Below are 24,768 nucleotides of genomic sequence, written 5' to 3' on the forward strand. Positions count from 1 at the left end.
AGCAATCTAACCAATGATTTTGATATGTTTAAAATCTAGTAATATTTGATGACGTTGCATCATTAATAAGATAATATTTTACATTATTGTCCCTAGCATTTACACGCGTTAATTTTAGCAAATGACGGTAAATGGCTAATTTAGTAAAATAAAGTTTCACTAATTTGATTAGTTTTTTAAAATCAAGTTTGAAATCGGCTAGATAACTAAAATTTCTATAATTTAAGTTGAGGCCCTTAAAAACGATTTTTCCAATATATTTAACTTTCACTTTCTAGTCTCTAAGCTAACTATATATATACATATATATATATATATATATATATATATATATATATTAATTTTCAAAAAGTAACTACACTTGTAAAGGCTACATATATGTCTATGTGACGCAAGCGCGTGAATATATAAATGCAAGTACAAGAGAGCAATCATATATCCAAAAGAACGGAGCAGTCCTTGTTGTTGCTGAGGAAAAATGAGCTTGTGTGTATTGAGTTTGCTCAAGCCTAACAAGAAGCTTCTCATTTTCTTGACCCTGCTGATACTTTGGCAATCTGATCGCGGTTTCAAAGTTCAGAGCGCAGGTCCATATTCCAATAGTCCTAATAATGTAATCCCAGCTCCGCCTCAACCTATCGGAGAACTCCCTCAATCTGAAGGTATAATTATAACCAATCCTTACGTATGCATGTATTGTGTACAATGGTTTTGCAATCAAAAGTATAATTTTCTTTTTGTTAGAATGAATGAATCATAAATTAAAACTTAAAGGAATGTGTGTCTTTATTTCACATGAAAACAAACGCTCAATTTTTTTTTTCTTTTCTGAATGAAAATTTATTTCCCTGCATTTTACGAAAGCAGAGCTCGAAGGACACATAAAGCTTATATACTTGGCTTATGAAGAAAAAAAAAAAAAAACAAATATCATGCTTAACTCAATACTCTGATTCCCCTTTATGTTTTTTTAGAAAATTGTTTATGTAGAAATTTAGAGAGAAAAATGGCATATTTATACTATTACTTTATGTATAAGAGTACACTAGACACGTTAGAAGAGTAACCAAAAAAAAAAAAAAAAAGCTACATAATACAGAAACTACATAAGAATATGGAAAAAAAAAATAAAGCTACATAATACAGAAACTACATAAGAAATATGGAAAAAAAAAAATGGGGAGAGATAAATGCAACACTAATTCTAAGGTGATACGAATAATAAAGAAGAGGTTGTTTCTAAGATGGTTAACTCTGTTCTCGGTGTGAAAGGGCATGAAGCGAGCTCCGAGGTAAAAGAATCTGAGGTTAGATTAGTGAGCTGTGAGCTGAATCCAAACGGCTAAACTTAGTCTCAAATTTGGTTAGAACGGATAATAATCCCGCAATAGGGCATCAGTGGTGGGACCCAAACACTGGGTCCCATTGGTTATAAAATAATCTCTCAGAATCGAACACGTTGGGATGATGCCCTGATAACTCTGATACATATAATTTTCCCATGTTACTTTTGTCGTAATGGTGCCCAGCTGTTGCCCACCAATAGAAATTTAAATGTATATTAAAATGGAGTCATGGTAAACATCTGAAATTCTCTGTTTTTTTTTTATTACATTCTACGGTCTACCTAAAGTTTATTTTTATTAAAAAATAACTTAGTTTATCAGTTTCGATTAAAAAAATAACTTAGTTTTAAAAAAATTAATTAAAAAGTTAATTAACTTTATTTCGATTAAATTGAAATATATTCAATCAACTAAAACAGTTAATTTAATTGAGTTCAATTTAGTGAGTTTTTTTTTTTTTTTTTTTTTTAATTTTGATTATTTTTTTAAAGAAAGATGAACTATTGAGCTATTAGTTTAATAGTATATGAAAAGATGATCAATTAGTTAAATGAAGGAAATTGATAATAATTTTTATATTTTAACTAAAATTTAATTTTATTAAAAAAATAACTTAGCTTATAAATCGAATTAAATTTAATTAATTAAAATAATTAATTAAATTTATTTCGGTTAGGCTGAAGCAAATTAAATTAACTAGAAGAATTAATTTAATTTACTTTGCATGTAATGGGTTATTTTCTTAATTAAATAAAATTTTGATTATTTTCGAAAAAAAAATGAATTATTGAACTATTAGTGTAATTATCCCTTAAAAAAAATGGTCAAGTGGTTAAATGAAGGATAGAGATAATACTTTTTATATATTTTTTTGATGATCAAGTGAAATCGGAGAATTCTTAGTAAACAATACTCGTACATGGAATTTGTGTACTTTTACAAGTTTTCAAACAAAATTGACGTGGCAATTTGATGAAATAATTGGGCAGCGTCATCTTTGACTACGGTGGTGAACCAATTAAAAACAAGAACACCGCTATCTCCCGCAATCACAAAGTCGTATTGCAGAAACTCTCAATCAAACTATGGTTTCAGCATCACCTGCACCGACAGGTGCACCGAAGCCGCATCTTGCCAAATCAAAACTTTGTATGTACTGTAATCTTATTCTAATGTTATAGCGTGATCTTCCTAATTACGATTATAATTATTTACTTTCTGACTGGCAGAATCTTTACTAACACGGGGCTAAGTGGAACCATAGATGAAGCCATTGGGGATCTAACAGCGCTGACCACAATGTACATTTTTCGTTTTGTTACATAATACAATGTCGCAATTCCTTCTAGATATTTTACTTGAGATATTTTAGTGACATTTTTATGTGTGTAAACAGTAATCTAGCCAATAACGACCTCAAGGGACCAATACCTACAACCTTGGGAAATTTGATAAATCTGGAAACTCTGTAAGTATATACATATAATAATTTACAGTGAACTACATGTTGATTTAATTATTATCATATTATTTTCACAGGGATCTTTCCAACAATCAACTGACAGGGATAATACCAGACAGTTTAGGAAACTTGCGGTCCTTGAAATACCTGTATGCTCTCATTCTTGAAATATATGTCTATATATAGATAGTTATTTCAAATCATATCATAAGTGATTGTTTCTTTCCAAGAGACATATATTTTTTAGTTATATTCTTGCAAATTTTTTATTGCTTCTCAAAAGTTTTAATGCATAATTGTTAATTGTTGGTTTCCTCATATTTACATAGTTCGTTATATCTACAGCTATTGATGCCAAATTTATTTCACCATATCAACTATGATTATTAACCACAATTTTAGGTTGGGGTCAAATTTCTAGAATTCTCAATATTAATGGTTAAAATTACACATACTAAGTCACTTCAAACATTAAAATTGTACACTAAAATTATTTAAGAATTTGAATTAATCGATTTTGATGATGTGACAATTAATTCAAGTTTTGCATTTCAATTCTATCATTGTTTATATATTGATATTTTTTGTTTTTAAAATGTTTGTTAAAAAAAAAAAAAAAAAAAAAAAAAACTAGCTAAGAAGATATGTTGATTAGGGTCATTAAAATACTTTCCTTTTTGAATTTTTATCAACATATAAAAATACATTTGAGTTATTTTTATTTACGGCTATTTTGTAATACAAACTAGAATATTAGCTATGTTGCAATACTCAAATTTTTATTGGGAAATTAATTGTGTGGCAGGTATCTAAAGTACAATTTGCTGGAGGGTCCTATACCGTCAACACTGGATCAAACGTCTCTCATACAACTGTACGTTTCTTATCTCAAATTGTATTATGGTGACATTTTCCCGACAATAATAGTATATGAGTCTGTACAGGTACTTGGATTATAATAGGCTATCAGGGTCCATCCCCAACACTCTGGGGCTACTACAGAACCTTAAGTATTTGTATGTTCACCCGTGCATTTTGCATATATATTTTGGTATTTCATGATTAATCTTAATGTATAAATATATATATATATATATATATATGATGAAGCCAGAGGTGATGAAAAAGATAAACAACGACGATCGTCGATTCGTGCATGAATATCGATCGATGTTTCTTCCGAAATCTCATTGATTCGTTAGATTACAAATACCAGATAAAAGGCATCTTCACTACTACAAAATTGAGAACCTACAACGCTTAAAAACAGTTGTAGAATACAGCGTTGTAGAAGTTTCTACAACGCTTAGATATCCGTTGTAGAAGCTTGACTTCTACAGCGCTTACGCATCTATTGTAGAAGCTTCTACAACGATAGAGTTTCATTGTCCAATTTTTAAAAATTTCGGAATTTCTTGCCGCGGCGATGTATATATCTCGCCGCGGCAATGTATGCTACAACGGATAAGACAGATGTAGAACTATCTCGCCGCGGAGAAAAATATAAACCGCCGCGGCGAGAATATCTGTGTTCTGCCTCAATTCTCGCCGCGGAGATGTATATTTTGAGTTAGTTGTCTTCTAGCTTTTCTTGTACTGCTACCGCTAGAACTAGTAGTAGTGAACGACATGAAATCTAAGAAACACAATTCAAAACATAATCTCAGTTTCTAACTCAAATTCAATCACAATTTTAGCTCAATTCAAATCAAGAACTCAATCTCGATTCCAACACAAGATCAAACAAAATTATATCTCAATCCCAACTAAATATCAAATGCAAACTCAATTCCAACGAAATATTGTGTTTCAACGTAAATTATATCAATTCATATTCGGAATTCTAAAAAAACACATATTTTCAACCTAAATTATACATAATTCTCAACCAAAAACTAACCCGGAGTGTAGATGAGGAGCATGGAGGTGTGGAAGAAAGAGAGAGTCGGAGTTGTCGCCGGAGATGCCTAGGGTTGTGTGAGTTTGACGTGGTGGTGGATTTTGTGGGTTTGTGGTTGTGGGTTTTGTTGGTTTGAGGTTTGGGTTTTGTGGTTTGTGGGGACGGAGAAGAATATTGAGGGTGGAGAGAGAGTGAGGGCGAAGAGAGAGAAATGAGGGCGGAGAGAGAGAGAGAGAGAGAGAGAGAGAGAGAGAAGAAGAAGAAGAAGAAGAAGAAGAAGAAGAAGAAGAAGAATGAAGAGCAATGAAGAATGAAAAGAAGAAGAACAATGAAGAATGAAGAAGAAAAATTGGTTAAGTCTGAAATTCGGGCGGGGTTTTTGAAAAATTTTAAATTTTTAGGTTTTGAAACGATTCTACAATGCTTAGAGTAAGCATTGTAGAACTCTCGTGCTTAGCGAAGGCTATTTCTCGCCGCGGCGAGACTGCTGAAAGTGAACCCATAATTGTCTCGCTGCAGCGAGAGATAGCCTTCGCCGCGGCACGAATATATTCTAAAAAATGGCTCTCTTGAACTATTCTCGCCGCGGCGAGAATCTGTTTTCGCCATGGCTAGAACCTTCTACAACGGATAGATAATCGTTGTAGAAGGTTCTCTCCGCGGAGAAGAAGGATTCTCACCGCGGCGAGGTTCATTAAATTTCACTAATCCCAAAACGCTTAGATTATCCATTGTAGAAAGTTCTCATCGCGGCGAGAAAAACACGTCCCCGTGGCGAGACTTCTACAACGGATACTCTAAGCGTTGTGGGAGATCTGAAATATGATGAAATTTTACAACACTTATAGTAAGTGTTTTAGAAACACCAAGCATCTACAACACTTATGGTAAGCGTTGTAGAAACACCAAGCTTCAACGATGCTTAGCCATAAGCATTGTAGAAACACCAAGTTTCAACAATGCTTAGCCATAAGCATTATATAAGCATTCAGTTTCTACAACACTTATTTTAAGTATTGTAGAATCTCCAGAATATGGGTTTTAGAATCCAACATTTGTAGTAGTGCTTGAACTCGTTGATTCACAGATAATATAGAAAATAAAGAAATGGAAGAGAACTCTCTCTTTAGGATTTTTTTCATTCATCAAAATCTTAAGCTCATTTTCTTATATTCATGAGACCTCTTTTAATAGAAAAATACAACCCAAATTCGGAATTCTATGTTGCACTAGCTAGCATAAATGGATCAAATTAGGAATTCTATGTTGCACTAGTTAGCATAAATGGACCAAATTCGGAATTCTATGTTGCACTAGCTAGTATGTATGGGCCAAGAAAACATTAGTTAGGTCCGGTAACATTAAAATTAAAAGTCTAATTTAATAATACGTACCTAACACATATGAGCTTCACTAAACATTATTTAACCCACGTTACTTAATAAATTAAAATCTAACTTAACCCCTTATTTTTAGATACAAAAACAACAAATAAATAACTAAAGAAACAAAACTCAAAGTGAGATTGCTTTGACAATTGGCCGAATGCATGAGTCGACTCTCGTTCTTGTTCCGTAGTAAGAATAAAATCTGCATCTATAGTCTCAATCATTCTCACCGGATTTGACAGAATTCGTTCGTCCTCGAATTCGATGCATCTTCAAGTGGTGTGGATGTAGAACAATTTTCCTGGCCAATTCTAGAGAACAAAACTTAGGCTCCATTGAAAGAAATAAATCCACAAATACCTTATGGATTTCATCGGTTTGATTGATCACCGAAGGAAGAGCTATCTCCGGGTGGTCTTCTTCTTCTTCTTCTTCTTCTTCTTCTTCTTCTTCTTCTTCTTCTTCATTGAATATTGGATCACCAAATCGGCTCAAAGAAATACTCTTCCTTTTTTTGCCATCAATCTTGAGCACATGTGACATGAGGTCGTCGTCATTGAATCCAGCAAAAAATTGAATGATTCACGATCGTCTTCGGCTCTGATGCCAACTGATGGAGAGGGAGGTGGTGGAAAAGAATAAAAAACCACAACCGTGGATTTGCGCACGAATATCGGTCAATGATTCTTCCTAAAACCTGTTGATTCATTAGATTACGAATACCAGATAATGGGAATCTTGAAATTGTTGATTCACAAAGAGTACCGAAAACAAGGAAATGGGAGAGAAACTCTCTGTTTGGGGTTTTTTTTTCAATTCATCAAATTCTTAAGCTCCTTTTCTTATTCACGAAACAAGAAAAACACAACCCAAATTCGGAATTCCATATTGCCCTGGCATAAATTGGCCAAGAAGACATTATTTAGGTCTAATAACATTAAAATTAATAGTTTAACTTAATACCTAACTCATATGGACTTCATCACTAAACATTATTTAGGTTAGCCCAAAATACTTATTAAGTTATATAGCCACACGGATATAGTGGATTGAGATATAGCCCACATTTGATTAATTTCTTGTAAATAGCCAAGTAAACTTATTTAACACAACCAAACATATATTTTAGGTAGTTAATAGGCTGTCACGTATGCAAGTTGGCTATTTACAAAGTATTTACCAAATGTTGGCTAATTTACAATTCATATAGTTTAGGTGGCTTACGTAGCCAATTTTTTGTAATAAAAACACTCTGACTTAACCCATTATTTTTTAACTACGAAAATAACTAAAGAAACAAAACTCAAAGTGAGATTACTTTGACACTTGGCCGAATGCATTACTTGGCTCACGTTCTTGCTCCGTAATATGAATAAAACCAGGTTTGACAGAATTCGTTCGTTCTCGAATTTGATGCATCTTCAGGTGGTGTGGATGAAGGATAATCATCTTGGCCAATTCTAGATAACAAAACTCAGCCTCCATTTAAATAAATAAATCCACAAATACTTCATGGATTTCATCGGTTTGATTGATCATCAAAGGAAGAGCTATCTTCTTCTTCTTCTTCTTCTTCTTCTTCTTCTTCTTCTTCTTCTTCTTCTTCTTCTTCTTCTTCTTCATCGTATATTGGATCACCCAATTGCTCAAAGAAACATTCTTCCTTTTCTTTACTATCAATCTTGAACACATGTGACATGAGGTCGTCGTCATTGAATCTAGGAAAAATATGCACAAATCACAATCGTCTCCGACTCTAATGCCAACTAATGTAGCGGGAGGTAGTGGAAATGAATAAACAACCACAACTGTTGATTCACGCATAAATACCGGTCAATGATTCTTCCTAAAACTCGTTGATAAAAAGCATTTTGAACTTGTTGATTCGCAAAGAATACCGAAAACAAGGAAATGAGAGAGAACTCTCTCTTTTGGTGTTTTTTTTTTCATTCATCAAAATCTTAAGCTCTTTTACTTAATCATGAAACAAGAAAAATACAACCCAAATTCGGAATATCATGTTGCCCTAGCATAAATGGGCCAAAAAACACTATTTAAGCCTAATAACAATAAAATTAGTCTAACTTAATAACTAACACATATGAGCTTCATTAAACATTATTTAGCCCAAAATAACAAATAAATAACCGAATAACCCATTATTTTTATCTACGAAAATAACAAATAAATAACTAAAAAAACAAAATTCAAAGTGAGATTGCTTTGACAATTGGCCAAATGCATGACTTGGCTCTCGTTATTGCTCCATAGTATGAACAAAATCTGCATCTAGTCCATCAATATGTATATGTATCTTATAATGCAGGCAATTGTCTGAAAATGAACTGACTGGAACGCTTCCGTCGGAGCTTGGAAACCTGAAGAAGCTCCTGTCATTGTAAGTTCATTTCTGATAATGGTTCAAAGAATAAATCAAACTCTAACGCGAGTGTGTATACATATATGTATATAGCTGGATGCCATCAAATTATTTTACCGGAGATATTCCGAAGAGTTATGAAAACCTCAAGAGTCTTCGCTGGTTGTAAGTATTTTTTTCGTGTCTTTTTTTTCAAATTGTTTCTTATTTTTTATCCACTTAAAATGCTAATATTAAGGGTTGAACATACTTTGAAAAACCATCAATGCAGTGCAGTTGCTGGGAATGATTTAGAGGGTTCGTTGCCTAACATAGCTAGCTGGAATAATATTGAAGCTCTGTAAGTCTTTACTCTTTACTATTCTCTTTTTTTCTTATAATCCTCTGTTATGAACTTTTATGTTGGAAATGTATATATATATATACACACACACACACACACTTAAAATGTTGATTAAATAACGCAAGGTGGCTTCAAGGAAATAAATTCGAGGGGCCTTTGCCTGGCGTTTATTTCGAGATGCCCAATCTTGAGCAACTGTAAGTGAAATACGTAATGTGCTCAATTTGCAAAAAAAAAAAAAAAAAAAAAAAAAAAAAAAAAAGTTAAGGCTCTTTTTTTTTTTAGCTATGTGATAGTTATATATTATTTTACTTATGGTCTGGCTACAGGTTGATAAGTGATCTACGCGGAACAAGTGAGACCAAATTTCCACCAACTGTGAAGTTTTCCAACATGAACAGATTGTGAGTATATAACTATTTGTTAGAGATTACCAGATCATTCTGGCTAGCTTTTTTTTTTTTTGTTTCCTATACATAAATATATACAAGATAATTTATAGTTTCATATTGAGTTAATTTATAATCCGCATATTGAAAATTAATCATCAATTAGTGCTGGCAAAAAATATAAACACTAAATTAAGGAATATACTGATCTTTGGATGGATGAATAAAAATAAATACAAGATTAAACATTATAATAAAATTACAAATTGACCAAGCAGGGTACTTAGGCGATGCTTTCTCAAAGGCCCATTCCCTGAGTTCATTGGCGAGCTTTCAGCGCTAAAACACTTGTAAGTCCTACCCATTTTCTTCATATGGCATGTCTATGAATAAATAAAGTTCGAAAAAAAAGAGTATCTTTATTAAATGAGTATATGATTATAGAATTTGTAGTTGAACAGGGGTATCTTGATGAGTATATTGCATTAAATTTTATGAGGACAAAATAACATTTGCTCCTAAAAACGAATAATGACTCCTAAAAATGTTTGTTTGAAATATATTTTTTTTTTCTTATAGATCACGTCGAATTCCTCTGAGATTTTTTAAATGATAATGTTTACCTTGAATTTCTATTTATTTTTATATTTTTCGCTTTATATTACATGATTACTTCATGTATATGACTCTCCTAGATAATTGTTTTTTAAATTTCACCATTGACTTCAATTTTTGGCTCTGCCACTGCTCATGATATTTTTGCATCGCAGAGACCTGAGCTTTAATAGTCTCACGGGTGAAATTCCAGAATCAATGAGACCAAATTTAATTTCCATGTAAGATTATCCACCCAATCCAAGTCTATCTCTGAAATTTTATTACTAAGTACGGGGACTATTCACACGTGTACTATACAAATATGATGAATTTTCGGAACTTTCGAGCAGGTCTGTGGCAAGCAATAATCTCAACGGCACCATCCCAAATTGGATATTCCAATCAAGCGGAACAAGAATGTATGCTCTTTTATATCTAGATCCCCCAAAAGCTACTTCTAAACCAGTCTCTGTTTATTGGCCATTATGCATATATATATAATATCTATATATATCTGGCATGTATTTCAGAGATCTTTCATACAATAACTTCACAAAACTGGATACACCCATACCATCCGATCTTAATCTGTAAGCTAGCTCACACTGCGTGCTGATTTATAATATTATAATACCCGTTCTCTGCTGCAATTTTTATTTTTATTTTTTTTTGGGTATTATATAGTTTTTATATTATGTTTTCATAGGAACGTTTTCTCGTGTTGCTGCTGCGAAGTATCTGAAGGCGCCACGGAACCGTACATGTATCATCATATAAACTTGTTCATTCATTCTTTATATAAATAAATAATAAAAATATACGGCAATACCTTTCTTATTACAAATCACTTTCTGGCTTCAAACCAGTGGCATGATGAAATCATATTTTCCCAAGAAAAAACATAAGTGTAAGCTCCAGATAAACGGAATTGTTAGTGGTATCTAAACAATGTCATTATGCATAATTGTTGACTATAGACTGTGGTGATATTTTCTCACAGTCTATTCTCTGCACATAAATTCTGGAGGCTCGCAAACACACATGAATAAGACTTTATACGAAGCAGATAATGCCACATCCCCTTTTTATGTTAGTCCGGGGAAGAACTGGGCTTTCAGCTTCTCCGGAGATTTTCTTTCAGTGACCATCAACTCGAGCGAATACACCAATAAAATTTCATGCGGAGTTTCCAACTCCGAGTCGTCCTTGTACGAGGATGCGCGTCTCTCTCCAGTCTCACTCAACTATTACGGCCTAGGTCTCTACAAAGGCCGCTACAGTGTCACCTTACATTTTGCAGAAATAGTGTATTCAGAACAAAAAGAATATCTCTCATTAAGGAAACGGATATTTGACATCTACATTCAGGTAATTTTATCACATATGGCGTTCTAATTAATTCGTTGCGTATAAAAATATTATTATTATTATTATTCTCTCTTCTTCTTTTTTTTTTTTTTTGCATCGAAAAATTAAACAAGATGTCTCTCAACATGTTCTTCAACTTATTTAAACTCTTTTTTCCTCATCATCAGATCTCGCAAGATATGATATGGTCCGATTTTTGTGAAATTACCGATATTATTAGAGATGGTATTTCGCGCAGATATGCACCAAATATCTTTTATTCGCTTTTGCTTGGAAATCATAAAGATATATCTAGATGGTCAATCACTACAGAAGTGGAATTCTACTCTTAGTGACTATTCTTCACGTGTTGTTTCTTTTCGAGGTTGAGGGTCTGAGAGTCGGAACCAATTTTGAGTGTGTATTCATCTCTATCTTGTCCTTTCCACTTATTCGTGTATAACAAAGATCGTATTTGTAAGTTGTGAGTACTGTTTCACAAATTATTAAAATCGAAAGTAACAAACAGATTAGGCGAGTCCTTTGAGTGGAAATGATAATCTGATATTGAAAGGAGCCTTAGTTGAAATTCACGTGTATTAATAGAAAAATCGTTATTCAGAGTAGACTAGTTTGTATTATTTACTATAGTGAATTTTTTTTCACTCGAGCCAAAACTCTTCGAATTTAGGTGATATTCCATCAAACTGAGTTAACAATTCTTTGTGTTTTTATTTAAGTGAAATTTGTTGTAACTAGCCAAGTTTGTCATTCTTATTGGGGGAATAGCCCAAGTTTCATTTTATTAAGCAAATAGCCCATATTTTCGGCTCAGACCATAACGCCCTTGGTAAATTCGCGAATAGGTTAATTTAATTAACCTACTGGAGTGAGTTAGGTTAATTAATTAACTTATTGATTGAATATTAGTTTAGGTTCTGATTTTTTTGTGAGTAAAGTTAATTTACTGAATGATTGAATTCGGAATTAGGTTAATTAATTGAATGCTTTGAATATCAATTGACTTAAGTTATAATTTTTGTAAATTTTTTGTGAATTTCAAATCATTCACGAATCAGTTAATTAATTAACCTAACTCACTCCAGTAGGTTAATTCAATTAACTTACCGCGAATTTGGGGGTTCTAGGGTTCGTTCCTGGAAATTTCAACGCAGACCAAGTCAACCATGGCCAAAAAATCCCTAACGACGACGCTACCGTCCCGGAAGAGATCCAGGCAGCAACCGACGACCACCGAGACCTCCGGCGAACTCAGCGGATTTCTCTGCCGGGACACGAGCATTTGGCGGAGCCTCTCGATGCCGGCCATCCGCTCCTTCGCGTCCCTCGCACGCGCGAGCTCCACCGCCACCTCCTTCATCGCCGATCCGGCGGAGATTTGCCGATCCGGCGGCGGAATCAGCGCATAAGCGGAGAAGAGAAACAAGCGCGACTTTGGCAATGGTTGAGGAGAGAGAGAGCGTGTCTGTGTGTTCTGTGTGTACAGCTAGAGAGAGAGAGAGAGAGAGAGAGAGAGAGAGAGAGAGAGAGAGAGAGAGAGAGAGAGAGAGAGAGTTGTGTGAAAGGGTAATTTAGGTAGTTTAGATTAGTTGAGCTATTCCCTTAATTAAATGAAACTTTGGCTATTTTCTTAATATTAATAGGTTGATTTGGCTAGTTAGCAAAATAGCTCTTATTTAATGCATAGCTTATTTGTTATAATTTATTCTCTAGATATCTTTAACACATATTGATCCAACATTACTTGTCACATCTAGTATCAAACTAAACATAATTTTTATGCCTATTACTATTATTATTATTATCCCTGCAGGATAAGCTGGAAGTTCCCGATTTCAACATAAGACGTCGTGCAGGGGGTCCAAATAAAGCAATGAAGCTGACTTTCCATGCTGAAGTCAACGAGAGTAGTCTACTTCATATCCACTTATATTGGTCCGGAAAAGGGTCGTACCTCTATCCGCCTGCATTCAACGGGCCTCTTGTATCGGCCATTTCTGTCAATCCTTGTAAGACATTTTTCTTGTTTATAAGCTACACGTTGTTTTTAATATAGATTTGATTATTAGCTATTATTATTTTAATAAATCTATTATAGATATATGTAGAGAAAATAAAATAAAAAGCAAGAACACACACTGTTTACACGAAAAATCCAATGGAACCCTAAATCGAAAAAAAAAAATCACGGGTTCAGAGGAGAGGATTTCGTGTAACAAAAATTGGTTATATACATTTTGTGAGTACAAACAGAAAATGGAATCCCTTGCTCCTTGTCCACGTCGAATCGTTCAAGCCAATAAGTCTATTCGGGTCATGCCAAACTGGGACAATCTGCACTTTGACATGCATATCTCATCAAGTTCAAGTAGGTCAGGATCGGACGTATCGGCCGATCCCTTAACCAACAACTATGTCTCCCAACAAATGCATTTGCATCACCAAACACCAACATTATTATTACATTCTTAGTTTAGCCTTTTGACTATAACTATGTTATTTCTCCTTATCGTAAATTCATTCGTGGTACTTATTAGAAAACCCTACCCGTTATCTATACTTATGTCATTTGGCTATTGATTATGTTGTTTCAATGCATTCTTATATTTCCAATATTATAACTATCAGTCATTATTATTCTGTCTTTTTTAGAAGTCATTATTCACACTTTCAGAGAAAGCAACCCTAGCGTCCATTTTTTTTTATGGATTGCTTGTATCTTGTAATTACTAGTTTTTCTTTTTACTGAATTCTTCAGTGTTCAAAGTTGGCAATGAACTCTCCGCCTGGGAAATAGCCTTGATTGCAGTAGGTTCATTGGTTCTGGTCCTACTGCTTTTGTTGGCTCTGGCTTGGTCAATGGGTTGGTTAGAAAACAAAGAGCTAAAAAGTAAGACCATACAACTACATAGTTATAAGTTTGTGAATAATTATAGTAATTTATAACTCAGAATTTTCACATGCGATAATATATGTTTGAGCAGAGAAAGTAAAAGTCGGCGAGCATCTATCCAGCGACGACGCTAAGGAAGGCATAATGGTCACACTCAAAGCATTGGTAACCGCAACCCGTAATTTTAATGACACAAACAAGATCGGAACTGGTTATTTGGGAGCAGTTTATAAGGTACTTAATTAAAAATGCTTTTTAGCACACATGAGTGGGCATACAACTTAATTATAATATTACCAAACAATTTTTTTTTTTTTTTACTAGAGTACATTTTGTGTAGTAATGATATTTTTTGGGATTAAAAACATTCTATACAACATTGTACTTATATTTTAAGCAGCTATTTTTTGTAAATATGTTTTAATAAAATAATAATAAAAGAGAAAAACAAAAACTCACATTCAGCCACATTATATGAAATTAAAGTGAAGCTCAAGTTATATATTTACTGTGAAAATCTGAATTAAAATACAGTTTAAGACGAGAAATTTAATAAAATATGACTCATAGTCGTCATGAAATTGATTTTTTTTTTTTACTTAATATATCAAATATTTTAAAAACATGACTCTTTAAACCAAAATACCCTAAATGAATAAGAAAATACAGCGTCGAGCCGCATATGGTTGCGGTCGAAGTAGATAATTTATTTTTTTTATTTTTTTTTTTTTCGCTTCCAACTGCGACTAGACCGATACTGTATACTCTTCATGATTAAAGTTATTTTAGTTCAAATTTTTATAATTTTCTAATTTTTGAAGTAATATCTGAGAAAAAATATAATGACATCGCCTATATTTTCAAATTTCTCCTAAATAATCGATCAGTATCTCTTCTTTTATCAATTTGGTTTCCTACACTGTACGTAGGCAGAAGTAATGGAGAGTCCTAAAATCACTGTGGCTGTGAAAAAAATTTACCCTCGCCACAAGGGAAAGATCAGTGGTAAGATTCAAAATGAAATCTATCACCTGAAAACTTTGGAAGGTCAGAACACCGTCAAGTTGCTGGATGTTCATATCGGGCAAACCCTACAACTCTTCATCTATGAGTACATGGAAAAAGAGTCCCTCGAGACCGTCTTATTCAGTATGTAAATTTACTTACAACTATTTTGGTGTATCATTCGATTAAATTCTCATCTTGGTTTAATGATTAAATGATAGACTCCAAAGTGGGAACGTTTCTTTGGAAAACAAGATTTGAGATATGCAAGGGAATAGCCAAGGGTTTAGCTTCTCTTCATCAGCGATCAACTAGGGTTGTTCACGGCAATCTCAAGGCTTCAAACATCCTTCTTGATAAACACAATAATCCTAAGTTGTCCGACTTTGGATACGCTAGCATATACAACAATGATGAAGACAAGTTCTCGCTAATCAAACAACGTGGTCCAAGGTGATGAATCAAACAACTAATCATTCCCCTAACTCCTTATATAAGATTCTAGTCGAAGTTTTATTTTATTAAAGAAAAGAGCCCACCAAGCCCGCAATAAAGTAGTCAATTAAAGAGTAAATTTAATTTACTCTTTACTTAATTAATTTATGGCGGACCTAGTGGGCTATTTGTTTTGGGACAATTAGGTCAGTAGTTCAATAGTCTACTCTCTCTTTAAAACCTAGCCAAAATTTTATTTTATTAAGAAAATAGTCCGGCAAGTCGAAGTTAATTAATTAACAAGTAAAGTTAATTTAATTTACTTCGAAAAGTAGCCTACTTAAGTAAATTAAATTAACGGTTTTAGTTAATTTAATTTATTTCAGCTTGATGAGCTATTTTCTTAATAAAATGAAACTTTATCTAGAATCTTAAAGGAAGTTTGAGAGTTGACTAAGTAATTTCAACAAATTCTTCATTTTTTTATAAAATGAAAGTTTTCCTATTTTTTTTAAAAGATGGTGAACTATTGAGCTACTGCTCTAATTGTCCCATAATTAAATATATGGCCTAATTTAGTTATATACAAACTATTGAATGCAGGATTATGATTGACTTGAAAATGCATTGCTTGAATGATTTACAGTGGCCTAATTTATGTACCTTGTTTAAATCGGTCTTTCTTAAATAATTTCTTCGTTAATTAATTTACAGTGGCGTTTTGGCACCTGAGTATTGCCAAGGCCGTAATGACGAACTCTCAGCGAAAACAGATATCTATAGTTTTGGGGTAATACTTCTTGAAATCGTCGCTGGACATGGAAATAAAGAGAGCAAAGGAACCCAAGAATCGACAGATCTTCTAGAAAAGGTAATCCTTCATAAGTAAATGATAACTAGAGAGTCGTTCAAGTTCAACAAAATCAAGACTAACATTGAGTAAACGTAGGTTCATGCCCACTTTGCTAAACAAAAACCGAGTATAAGTAAGCTTATCGATCCGAAGATAAAAGGAGATAAAGAACTCAACGAACGGGAAGTTGAATTAGTGTTGAGGTTGGCAGTGATGTGCACAAGTTCCTCGAGTATGATCAGGCCTTGGATACATGATGTTTTGAGTGTTTTAAATGGCGAGAAAAGTCTCGATGAAATTCGTCTTAGTCAGTCATCGGCGATCTCTAATGACTTAGACAATACAACTAGATCCCCTGCCTCGACGTCTTCCGAGAAGCTAGCTTTGATCTCTTAGGGCAAGAGACACACGTTCACTTGTATGTGACTATTGGCATTAAAGTTTGTGGCTAATTGCTAATTTTTCTTACTTATTATTGTGTGACTATATTAAAGGTGTGTGTGTGCGCGTGTGATAGAATGTTCTTGAGATTTGGGTGTGGAGAAGTATTGGTCGCAACATTTATATACAGTGTGAATTTATATGCAGTGTCCTATTGTGATATCGATTTACAGTGTTTCATATGTAAATGCATATGAAACACGCTTGTTTGTTTGTAAGATTCGTTGTATTTTTCCCTTTTGCCTTTCTTATTATGGAAATTTGTTGATTTTCTTAAAGAGGAATACATTTTGTTTTGCAAGAGAAAAAACTGAAATATATATATATATATATATATATATATATATATATATATATTACATATCTACATATATATGCATGGATAATATGGATATTAGAATATAGACATGGATATGGATACTGATATGGAATTGTAGATTTTTTACTATGTATATGGATATGGAGATTTTTTAATATTCATAGGTTTTTAAAAGCCAAAAACCAACGGGCATATTGCATGAAAACAGAAAGAAAAAAAAAACAGAATTTGTGGAATAAAATGGTGCTTTCTCCTAAAAGAGTAGCTCGTGTTAAGTATGAGTGTAATCAGGTTGGGTTGACTGGGCTTTACGTGAAGTGCTCATATAACAATTTGTTTGCTATATGAAACGTATCGATTAATTTAATTGATTAGTTTTATTTTTCCAGAATTATCACTTGTGTATTACTACTTTCGCCTCTACAAAGCGTGGAACCATACATGTAATATGATCTAAACAACTTCTTTCCTTTTTTCTCGTCATTTATTATTCTTGGGAAAATATCATAGTAAGATTTAGACATCTATACCTTAGGTTTCTCAATAATATTATGTTTATCCCCTGAGCAATGACTCATATATATATATATATATATATATATATATATATATATATATACACACACACATAATTCTTTGTTAAATTTATTAGTTCATTTCAAAATGACAAAACTACCATCGTACACAAAGAGTCTTCCCATTTTTCATGGTTTGTCGTTCAATCTCAAGTAAGAATAAATGAAAAAAAATGAAAAAAAAAAAATGGTGAATGATTGATATGTATAAAAATGGTTTTGCTATTTTGAAAATTTACTAAGAAAGAGTCAACAAATAAATATATGAAGTATAATGACTCGCGAAAAAAAGTTAAAACGATAATTCATCAATGAAAATGTAAACTTGGGCATACGAAGTTCTTATTGAAAACTCAAGGCGTTGATTCAGTATTTAACTAAAACTCGAAGATACAACTCAAGGTATATGAAAAATTTGTTGTAACTAGTCAATTTTATAGTTTTTTTTTTTAAGATTTTACACAAATTTTCATTTTATTAAAAAATATTTTATCAGACCGAAATAAATTAAATTAACTACAGCAGTTAATTTATTAATTTACTTTGATTTAGTTGACTATTTTCTTAATAAAACTTTAACTATTTTTTGAAAAGACTGTGAACTATTGGACTACAAACCTAATAGTATTTTCCCCTTACATTTCAGTGTTATAATAGACATTTCATGTAATCCATTTTATCATTATTTCTTTCAGGCTTCAACTCACTGATATGAGGGATATCTATTCTCCTAAAAAAAGAAGCCGAAGTGTAAGTTCATGATAGAATATAGATCTATTAAGTATAAAAAATAAAAATAAAAGAGAGGGAAAAGTTTACTACCTATAATATATATAATTTTTATCTCGCACGTAATAATTATTTATAATTTATTGAAACTAGTCAATTCTTTAACTTATTTTAAGATTTTAATTAAATTTTCATATTATTAAAGAAAACAGCTCATGAGACCGAAGTAAATTAAATTAACTAAATCAGTTAATTAAATTTATTTCGACTTGGTGAATTATTTTATTAATAAAATAAAATTTTGACTATTTTTAAAAAGAGAGTGGATTATTAGACTACTGGTCTAATTGTCCCTAATAAGTATTTTGTTTGTCTCCCTTAATTGTGATTTTTTTTTTTTTAAATTCAAATTTTCTATCCATTTCAAAACTAGAACATATATATTTCTCTCAAACACGGTACAAAAAATAAGTTTTAGACTTTCCAACCCAACTTTTTTTTTTCAAAAAAAAAAAATCTATTTGACTTGATAAAATCCGTACCTCCAGTGCTAAGAATCGATATTTGGTTGCGATTTTGATTGCGTTTAATCATGACAGTTTCGTACAATTTAATTGGTGCGTATCATTCTTATGCGGCGACAAATTATTAACACTTGGTACTATAACCTTATAGTCCATTCATTGTACATAAATTGTGGCGGCGGACCGACACACTTAGATGAGACGCCCTACGAAGAAGACAACATCACGTTGCCGTTTTATATTACTTTGAAGGAGAACTGGGCTTACACCTTTTCCGGTAATTACTTTTCATTAATTGACATCAATTCCAGTGCCTACACAAAGAATATCTCCAGCGGAATCTCCAATTCCGAACCATCCGTGTACAACGATGCACGTCTCTCTCCCGTCTCACTCGACTATTACGCCTTCAATCTCCTCAAAGGGTCTTACAATGTGACTCTACACTTTGCCGAAATTGTCTACTCAGACCTGCAAGACTACGGAATATTAAAGAAACGAATCCTTTGACATTTTATTCAGGTAAATTCAAATCCTTATTTCCCACAGATATATCCCTTCTATTGATTATCAAGATTGATCTAATATGACACTTTGTTGATCAAATATTACTGGAGGATGAGCTGAAAAAACGGGATTTCAACATTATAAATTCCGCTAGGGGTCCGAATAGAAAGACTCATTTGAACTTCAAAGCTCTAGTCAATGAAACGGGTCTACTTAATATCCACTTATACTGTGCCGGAAAAGGGACTCAATTTTCTGTTCCTTCTTTCAACGGACCTCTCATCTCAGCCGTTGCTGTTAATCCTTGTAAGATATCTTCTTAAATATCACATAATTAATATCTTGTGCTCAATTATTTACTTTCCTAGACTCGATAATCAGTGTTCAAATTCGGTGGTGAAAGACTTGCTGTTTGGAAAATAGCACTGATTACATTAGCTTCGTTGGTTCTGGTGCCGCTGATTTTGCTGGCTATGGCCTGGGCGATGGGTTGGTTGGTAAGCAAAGAGTTAATGAGTAAGACAATTCATCATCCTTATATCTCTAATTCAAAAAGAATTTTCACATGTAATGAATAATGTCCGGACAGAGAAAGTTAAAGTTGGCGAGCATATATCGAGTGACGAGGGCGGCGCCAAGGAAGACATCACAGTCACACTTAAGACACTCGTTAAGGCGACCGGTAAATTTAGGGATGACAAAAAGCTTGGGGATGGTTATTTTGGAGCGGTATTTAAGGTAACTAACTTAAGAGTTTTTGTTTTTTCTTGCACTCAGCCCCAGAACTTTTGGTTTTTGACAGGTTTAGCCCCCGTTTAAAATTGTTTTTCCCCATTTTTTTCAATCAAGATATGCACATTTTGAACACAACTAATTTTTAATGCAAATGATAACTATATGTTATTGGGTTATTTGATGCTAGTTAGTTATTAAAAACCTTGGCTCGTTTGCTAAATATATTAATTTATAGGGGATAGCTAGTTAAAAAATATCAGCTCCGCCCATGCTTTTTACATGCATGTACGTACGTTTCACACTGTTTTCAGGCAGATGTAATGGAGAGTCCTAAAATCACTGTGGCTGTGAAAAAAATATTCCCTCGGCACAAGGGTAAGATCAGAAGTGCTATTCAAAACGAAATATATCTCCTCAAAACATTGGAAGGTCAGAACATCATTAAATTGTTGGATGTTCATATCAGACAAACCCTACAATTGTTCATCTATGAATACATGGAAAAGAGGTCCCTCGAAACCGCCTTATTCGGTACGTTTATCTCGCTTAATAACCTGTCCCTGACAGATTACAGCCATCGATATCTCATCGTTTTTATGTGACTATGATTGGCAATAGGCTCTAAGGTGGGAACATTTCTTTGGAGAACAAGATTTGAGATATGCAAGGGAATAGCAAGGGGTTTGGCTTCGCTGCATCAGCGATCAACGAGGGTAGTTCAAGGAAATCTAAAGGCTTCAAACATTCTTCTTGACAAACACAACAACCCCAAGCTGTCCGATTTCGGATACGCTAGCCTCTACGATGACGCAGATAAGTACACTCTCATCAAAGAAAGGGGTTCAAGGTAACTGGAAATTCGTTATCAAACTTATATAGTTTACATTTTTTGTCACTTAAGATCATTTATTCTTCGTGTAGCTACGCTTTAGTCCTTCATTTTTTTTATTACATTCACCCCCGAACTTTGATTTTGACATTTTTAACGCCTTCAAAAACTTTCGCTGATATTATAACAAAAATTGCGGGTTTCAATCTTAAACTAATTCTTTTATGTGTATTTCAGAATATCACTAATAACTTTTCAATTTATATTACTAGAAAATAAAAATATTATTTTTTAACAGGGCTATACTTATATATTTTATTTTTAATAAAATAATTAGTTAATATTACTTATAAATTAAATCCGCATTACATTTAGTGACTTGTTTTGTAGAAAATAGGAACATATTTTTCGTATGGCTCTGAATACAAAATTCAAAGAATGTTTTGGGAAGTGAATAAAAAAAATTATGGGCTCAGTGCAAAACAGTGTCCTAAAATGCCTAAATGTTTTAATGACCTCTCAAAACACATTAAACTGCAATTTTACAGTGGCGTTTTAGCACCCGAGTATTGTCAAGGCCGTGACAACGCACTATCCACAAAAACAGACGTCTACAGTTTTGGGGTAATACTCATTGAAATCGTCGCTGGACATGGAAATAAAGAGAGCACAGGAACTCAAGAGTCTATTGACCTTATAGACAAGGTAATTAACCTCTCCATGAATAAATATCAATAATTCATTCACAAGCAGCCCAAAAAAAAACTCTTTTTTATTGTGTGAACAAACATAGGTCCATCTCCATTTCCGAGGAAAACGACCGAGCATAAGTGGGTTCATCGACAAAAAATTACAAGGCGATAAGGAACTCAATGAACGTGAAGTCGAACTTGTGTTAGAGTTAGCGGTGATGTGCACCGCTACTTCCCCAAGCCAAAGGCCATGGATTGACGATGTTTTGAGTGTTCTTAACGGCGAGAAAAATCTAGATGAAATTCGTGCTCTTGAAAACTCGTCGCGTTCAAATGAAGTTACTGGTGATTCCGCTAAATCAACCGCTTCCTATCAGAAACTGTGTTGATTTGGACAGCTTTTATGATCATCTACCAACCAACTTAATTATGGCTTGAATTTATTGAAGGTGTGGCAATGCAATGTACTTCAGAGTGAAAAGTTTAGAACTGCTTATTATAAAATATCTAGTATGAAATATCTGTAGCCGTGACATTGATTCCATACATTCGGGTTTTTCTTGTGTTTTTTTTTTTTTGTTAGATGCATTATATCTCTCTATGGACTTTTGATGGATCAGAAAACTATCTAAAAGTAATATAACATTTTGTAAGAGGCAAAGTTTAATTAGTTTAATTATGGTACCTAAGTGGGGCTCCCACGTCATTTTCATCTGGGGTGGCACTACAACAAATTGGCGCGTCTTCCACTTTTAGCCTCGACAAATGTTACGGGTGAAACCTCATCGTTATTTTAAATACCCGCGATGAGACGCGTCTAGTGAATTGTCCTCCAAAAGACGGTAAAAATGAGTAACTCGATCTTTTTGGAGCGTTGTTATCATTATTACATAAAACAAAATATTTGCTTATAGCTACTACCATACCAATTTACAAGTAAAAAAAAATTTGTTTAGTCAGAGACAAAGATGTCGCACGCAATATTAAGTTAATGTATGCGACAATCTGTTCCGATGCAATAAATGAAAAATATAAAGTTATGTGTAAAAGTAAATGACACAAAGAATTGTAACTCAATTCGGTACAACGTCACCTACTCTGGAGACAATTCGTCCAATGGAAAAGAAAATTCACTATATGAAAAGCAGTCAATAGTACACATGGTCTTATATGAATGATCACCGCTTCAAGGCCCATTTCATATTAATATCCGTGAATCTCAACTCAGGCTCCTTCTGAATCTGAGCTCCCCTTATTTCCACTCAAAGACTCTCCTTAATGTTTGTTAATCTTCAATGTCAACAATCGTGTACGCTCAACCGCGAAAACAAAACCCAAATAAGACTCTAACACTTTATAAAATAAGAGTAGTGTCTATAGAATAACACCACACACACCACACAATCAGTTTACCAGTCCGTCGGTCTTGAGCGTATAAAAACTCTGATTGTGTGAATGAATGTGTCAAAGACCACTATGGGCAGATGCTTTCTTTAAAGCGGTCAACACCTCTAGAAGTCGAAATAGGGTTTATGTACCCATTCATGCGAAGAAAGTATACACAAAAGGGATTCTGCTAACAACTTTGAAGAAACACGAAACTTGCAAAAAATACAGACTTTGTGCACAACATCGAAGATGTCTCAACATATCCTGGAGCATGTCGGAAGACATATTGCCGAGAGAAACTTGCCGCTAAAAAATTATTCAACAACACAAATAACAAGTACTATACATATAAGAAAATACAAAAATCTTACAAAAAAAAAAATTAATAATAAAACCAATTCCAAAACAATTTTAATTTGGTCATACCCTATCATGTCAATTTTAAATGGGCTATAAAATAAAATCTAATAAAATAATAAATATATAAAAATAAAAAATCGGCAACATTTCTACTTATTTTTAACATCATACACAAAACCACAAAACATCAAAAGCTCGGTTATAACACTTCTTTAACTAACAATAAACGATATCACCATATCTCAATAAATTTATAAAAATACATTTATAATATTAACAATCAACTAAATCTAAATATATTATACTACCATTAAATATATAAGCAGTAACTAAGAGCATCTCCCACCCAACTAAATGCAATTACTTGCACTTCAAAATAAAGTTTATTTCACTTCAAAAAATATTTAATCTCCAACTCAATACTCTATTTTTAACACCAAAAAAACATATTCCATACTTCTTTAATATTTTAATAATTTTAACTTCCTAATTATTACAATATAGTGCTTATATATTTAACTTGTATTTTTGTATCCATTATTACAATATAGTGCTTATATATTTAACTTGTATTTTTGTATCCAATCATACTATATAATTTTTACATATTAAATTTAAAATGATTATTTGACTTCCAAGAAATACGAAGTAATATTTTTTTTATAAAATAAACACACATTACATATAATATTTTAATACTTGGAAAATAATTATAAAGTGAAGTGCATCATACTAAAATACTAATTAGAAATTTACATATATATATATATATGTATATTATATAGTATGTACATATAAAATAAACACACATTACATATAACATAAACAATTTATTATTTAGTCTTATTCATTAATATATTTTTCTCTAACATGATCTATCAATACGTTTGCACTTGACTTTGTAATGTATTATGTTTAACAATTTATTTTTTAGAGTTTTAATTTATATATATGGCATGTAGTTGTATATCTACTTTTTATCGATGTTCATACTAAATTAGAATAACATAAAATAAGTTTGTGATAAATTAAGAGATTTGTAACTAATTAGGCCACTTTAAACATGTGATTTTGGATCTAGCCTATGTTTGACAATTTTTAGGGATATAGCCAAATGGCTTATGTAGTAATAATTAAAGTCTTATTTGCCCTTATTTATTAATAAATTTGTCACTTTCTCTCTCCTATTTTTTTTCAAATAATTTTTTTTGCATCAAAACTTCAAAAATTTGTATCTTTCTCATACGAACTCGAAATCGAGTGATTTCAAATCCTACAAATTCGTGGCGTCGAGATCTTCAAAAATAGA

The 24,768-nt window shown here is 32.7% G+C and overlaps 1 protein-coding gene across 1 annotated transcript; it reads left to right on the forward strand.

Moving 5' to 3' along the window:
• Positions 1-402: 402 nt before the first annotated feature.
• On the forward strand, positions 403-17,018 carry LOC149385420 (putative LRR receptor-like serine/threonine-protein kinase At1g53430). Its single transcript, XM_089626029.1, has 26 exons — positions 403-662; positions 2,336-2,495; positions 2,576-2,647; positions 2,743-2,814; positions 2,886-2,957; positions 3,614-3,682; positions 3,753-3,824; positions 8,423-8,494; positions 8,570-8,641; positions 8,748-8,816; positions 8,945-9,016; positions 9,149-9,223; positions 9,487-9,558; positions 9,979-10,044; positions 10,156-10,224; positions 10,336-10,395; positions 10,512-10,568; positions 10,660-10,712; positions 10,806-11,173; positions 12,987-13,182; positions 13,932-14,063; positions 14,158-14,300; positions 14,996-15,215; positions 15,293-15,524; positions 16,221-16,377; positions 16,456-17,018. Exons 1-26 carry the CDS (start codon positions 479-481, stop codon positions 16,753-16,755), a joined length of 3,186 nt encoding a protein of 1,061 aa, XP_089482155.1. The 5' UTR covers positions 403-478; the 3' UTR covers positions 16,756-17,018.
• Positions 17,019-24,768: the final 7,750 nt, after the last annotated feature.

Source organism: Urtica dioica, chromosome 9, assembly GCF_054948205.1.
Source record: "Urtica dioica subsp. dioica isolate 48M chromosome 9, U.dioica_male_clone48M_v1_H2, whole genome shotgun sequence".
NCBI classification, from domain to species: Eukaryota; Viridiplantae; Streptophyta; class Magnoliopsida; order Rosales; family Urticaceae; genus Urtica; species Urtica dioica.

What these genes read in the sequence shown, in the direction of transcription:
- LOC149385420 (XM_089626029.1), top strand. Translation starts at nt 479, where the DNA reads ATGAGCTTGTGTGTATTGAGTTTGCTCAAGCCTAACAAGAAGCTTCTC. An exon ending in TTTTCCAACATGAACAGATT is followed by an intron (nt 9,224 to 9,486) that starts GTGAGTATATAA and finishes TTGACCAAGCAG; the next exon opens with GGTACTTAGGCGATGCTTTC. An exon ending in CAATCAAGCGGAACAAGAAT is followed by an intron (nt 10,225 to 10,335) that starts GTATGCTCTTTT and finishes CATGTATTTCAG; the next exon opens with AGATCTTTCATACAATAACT.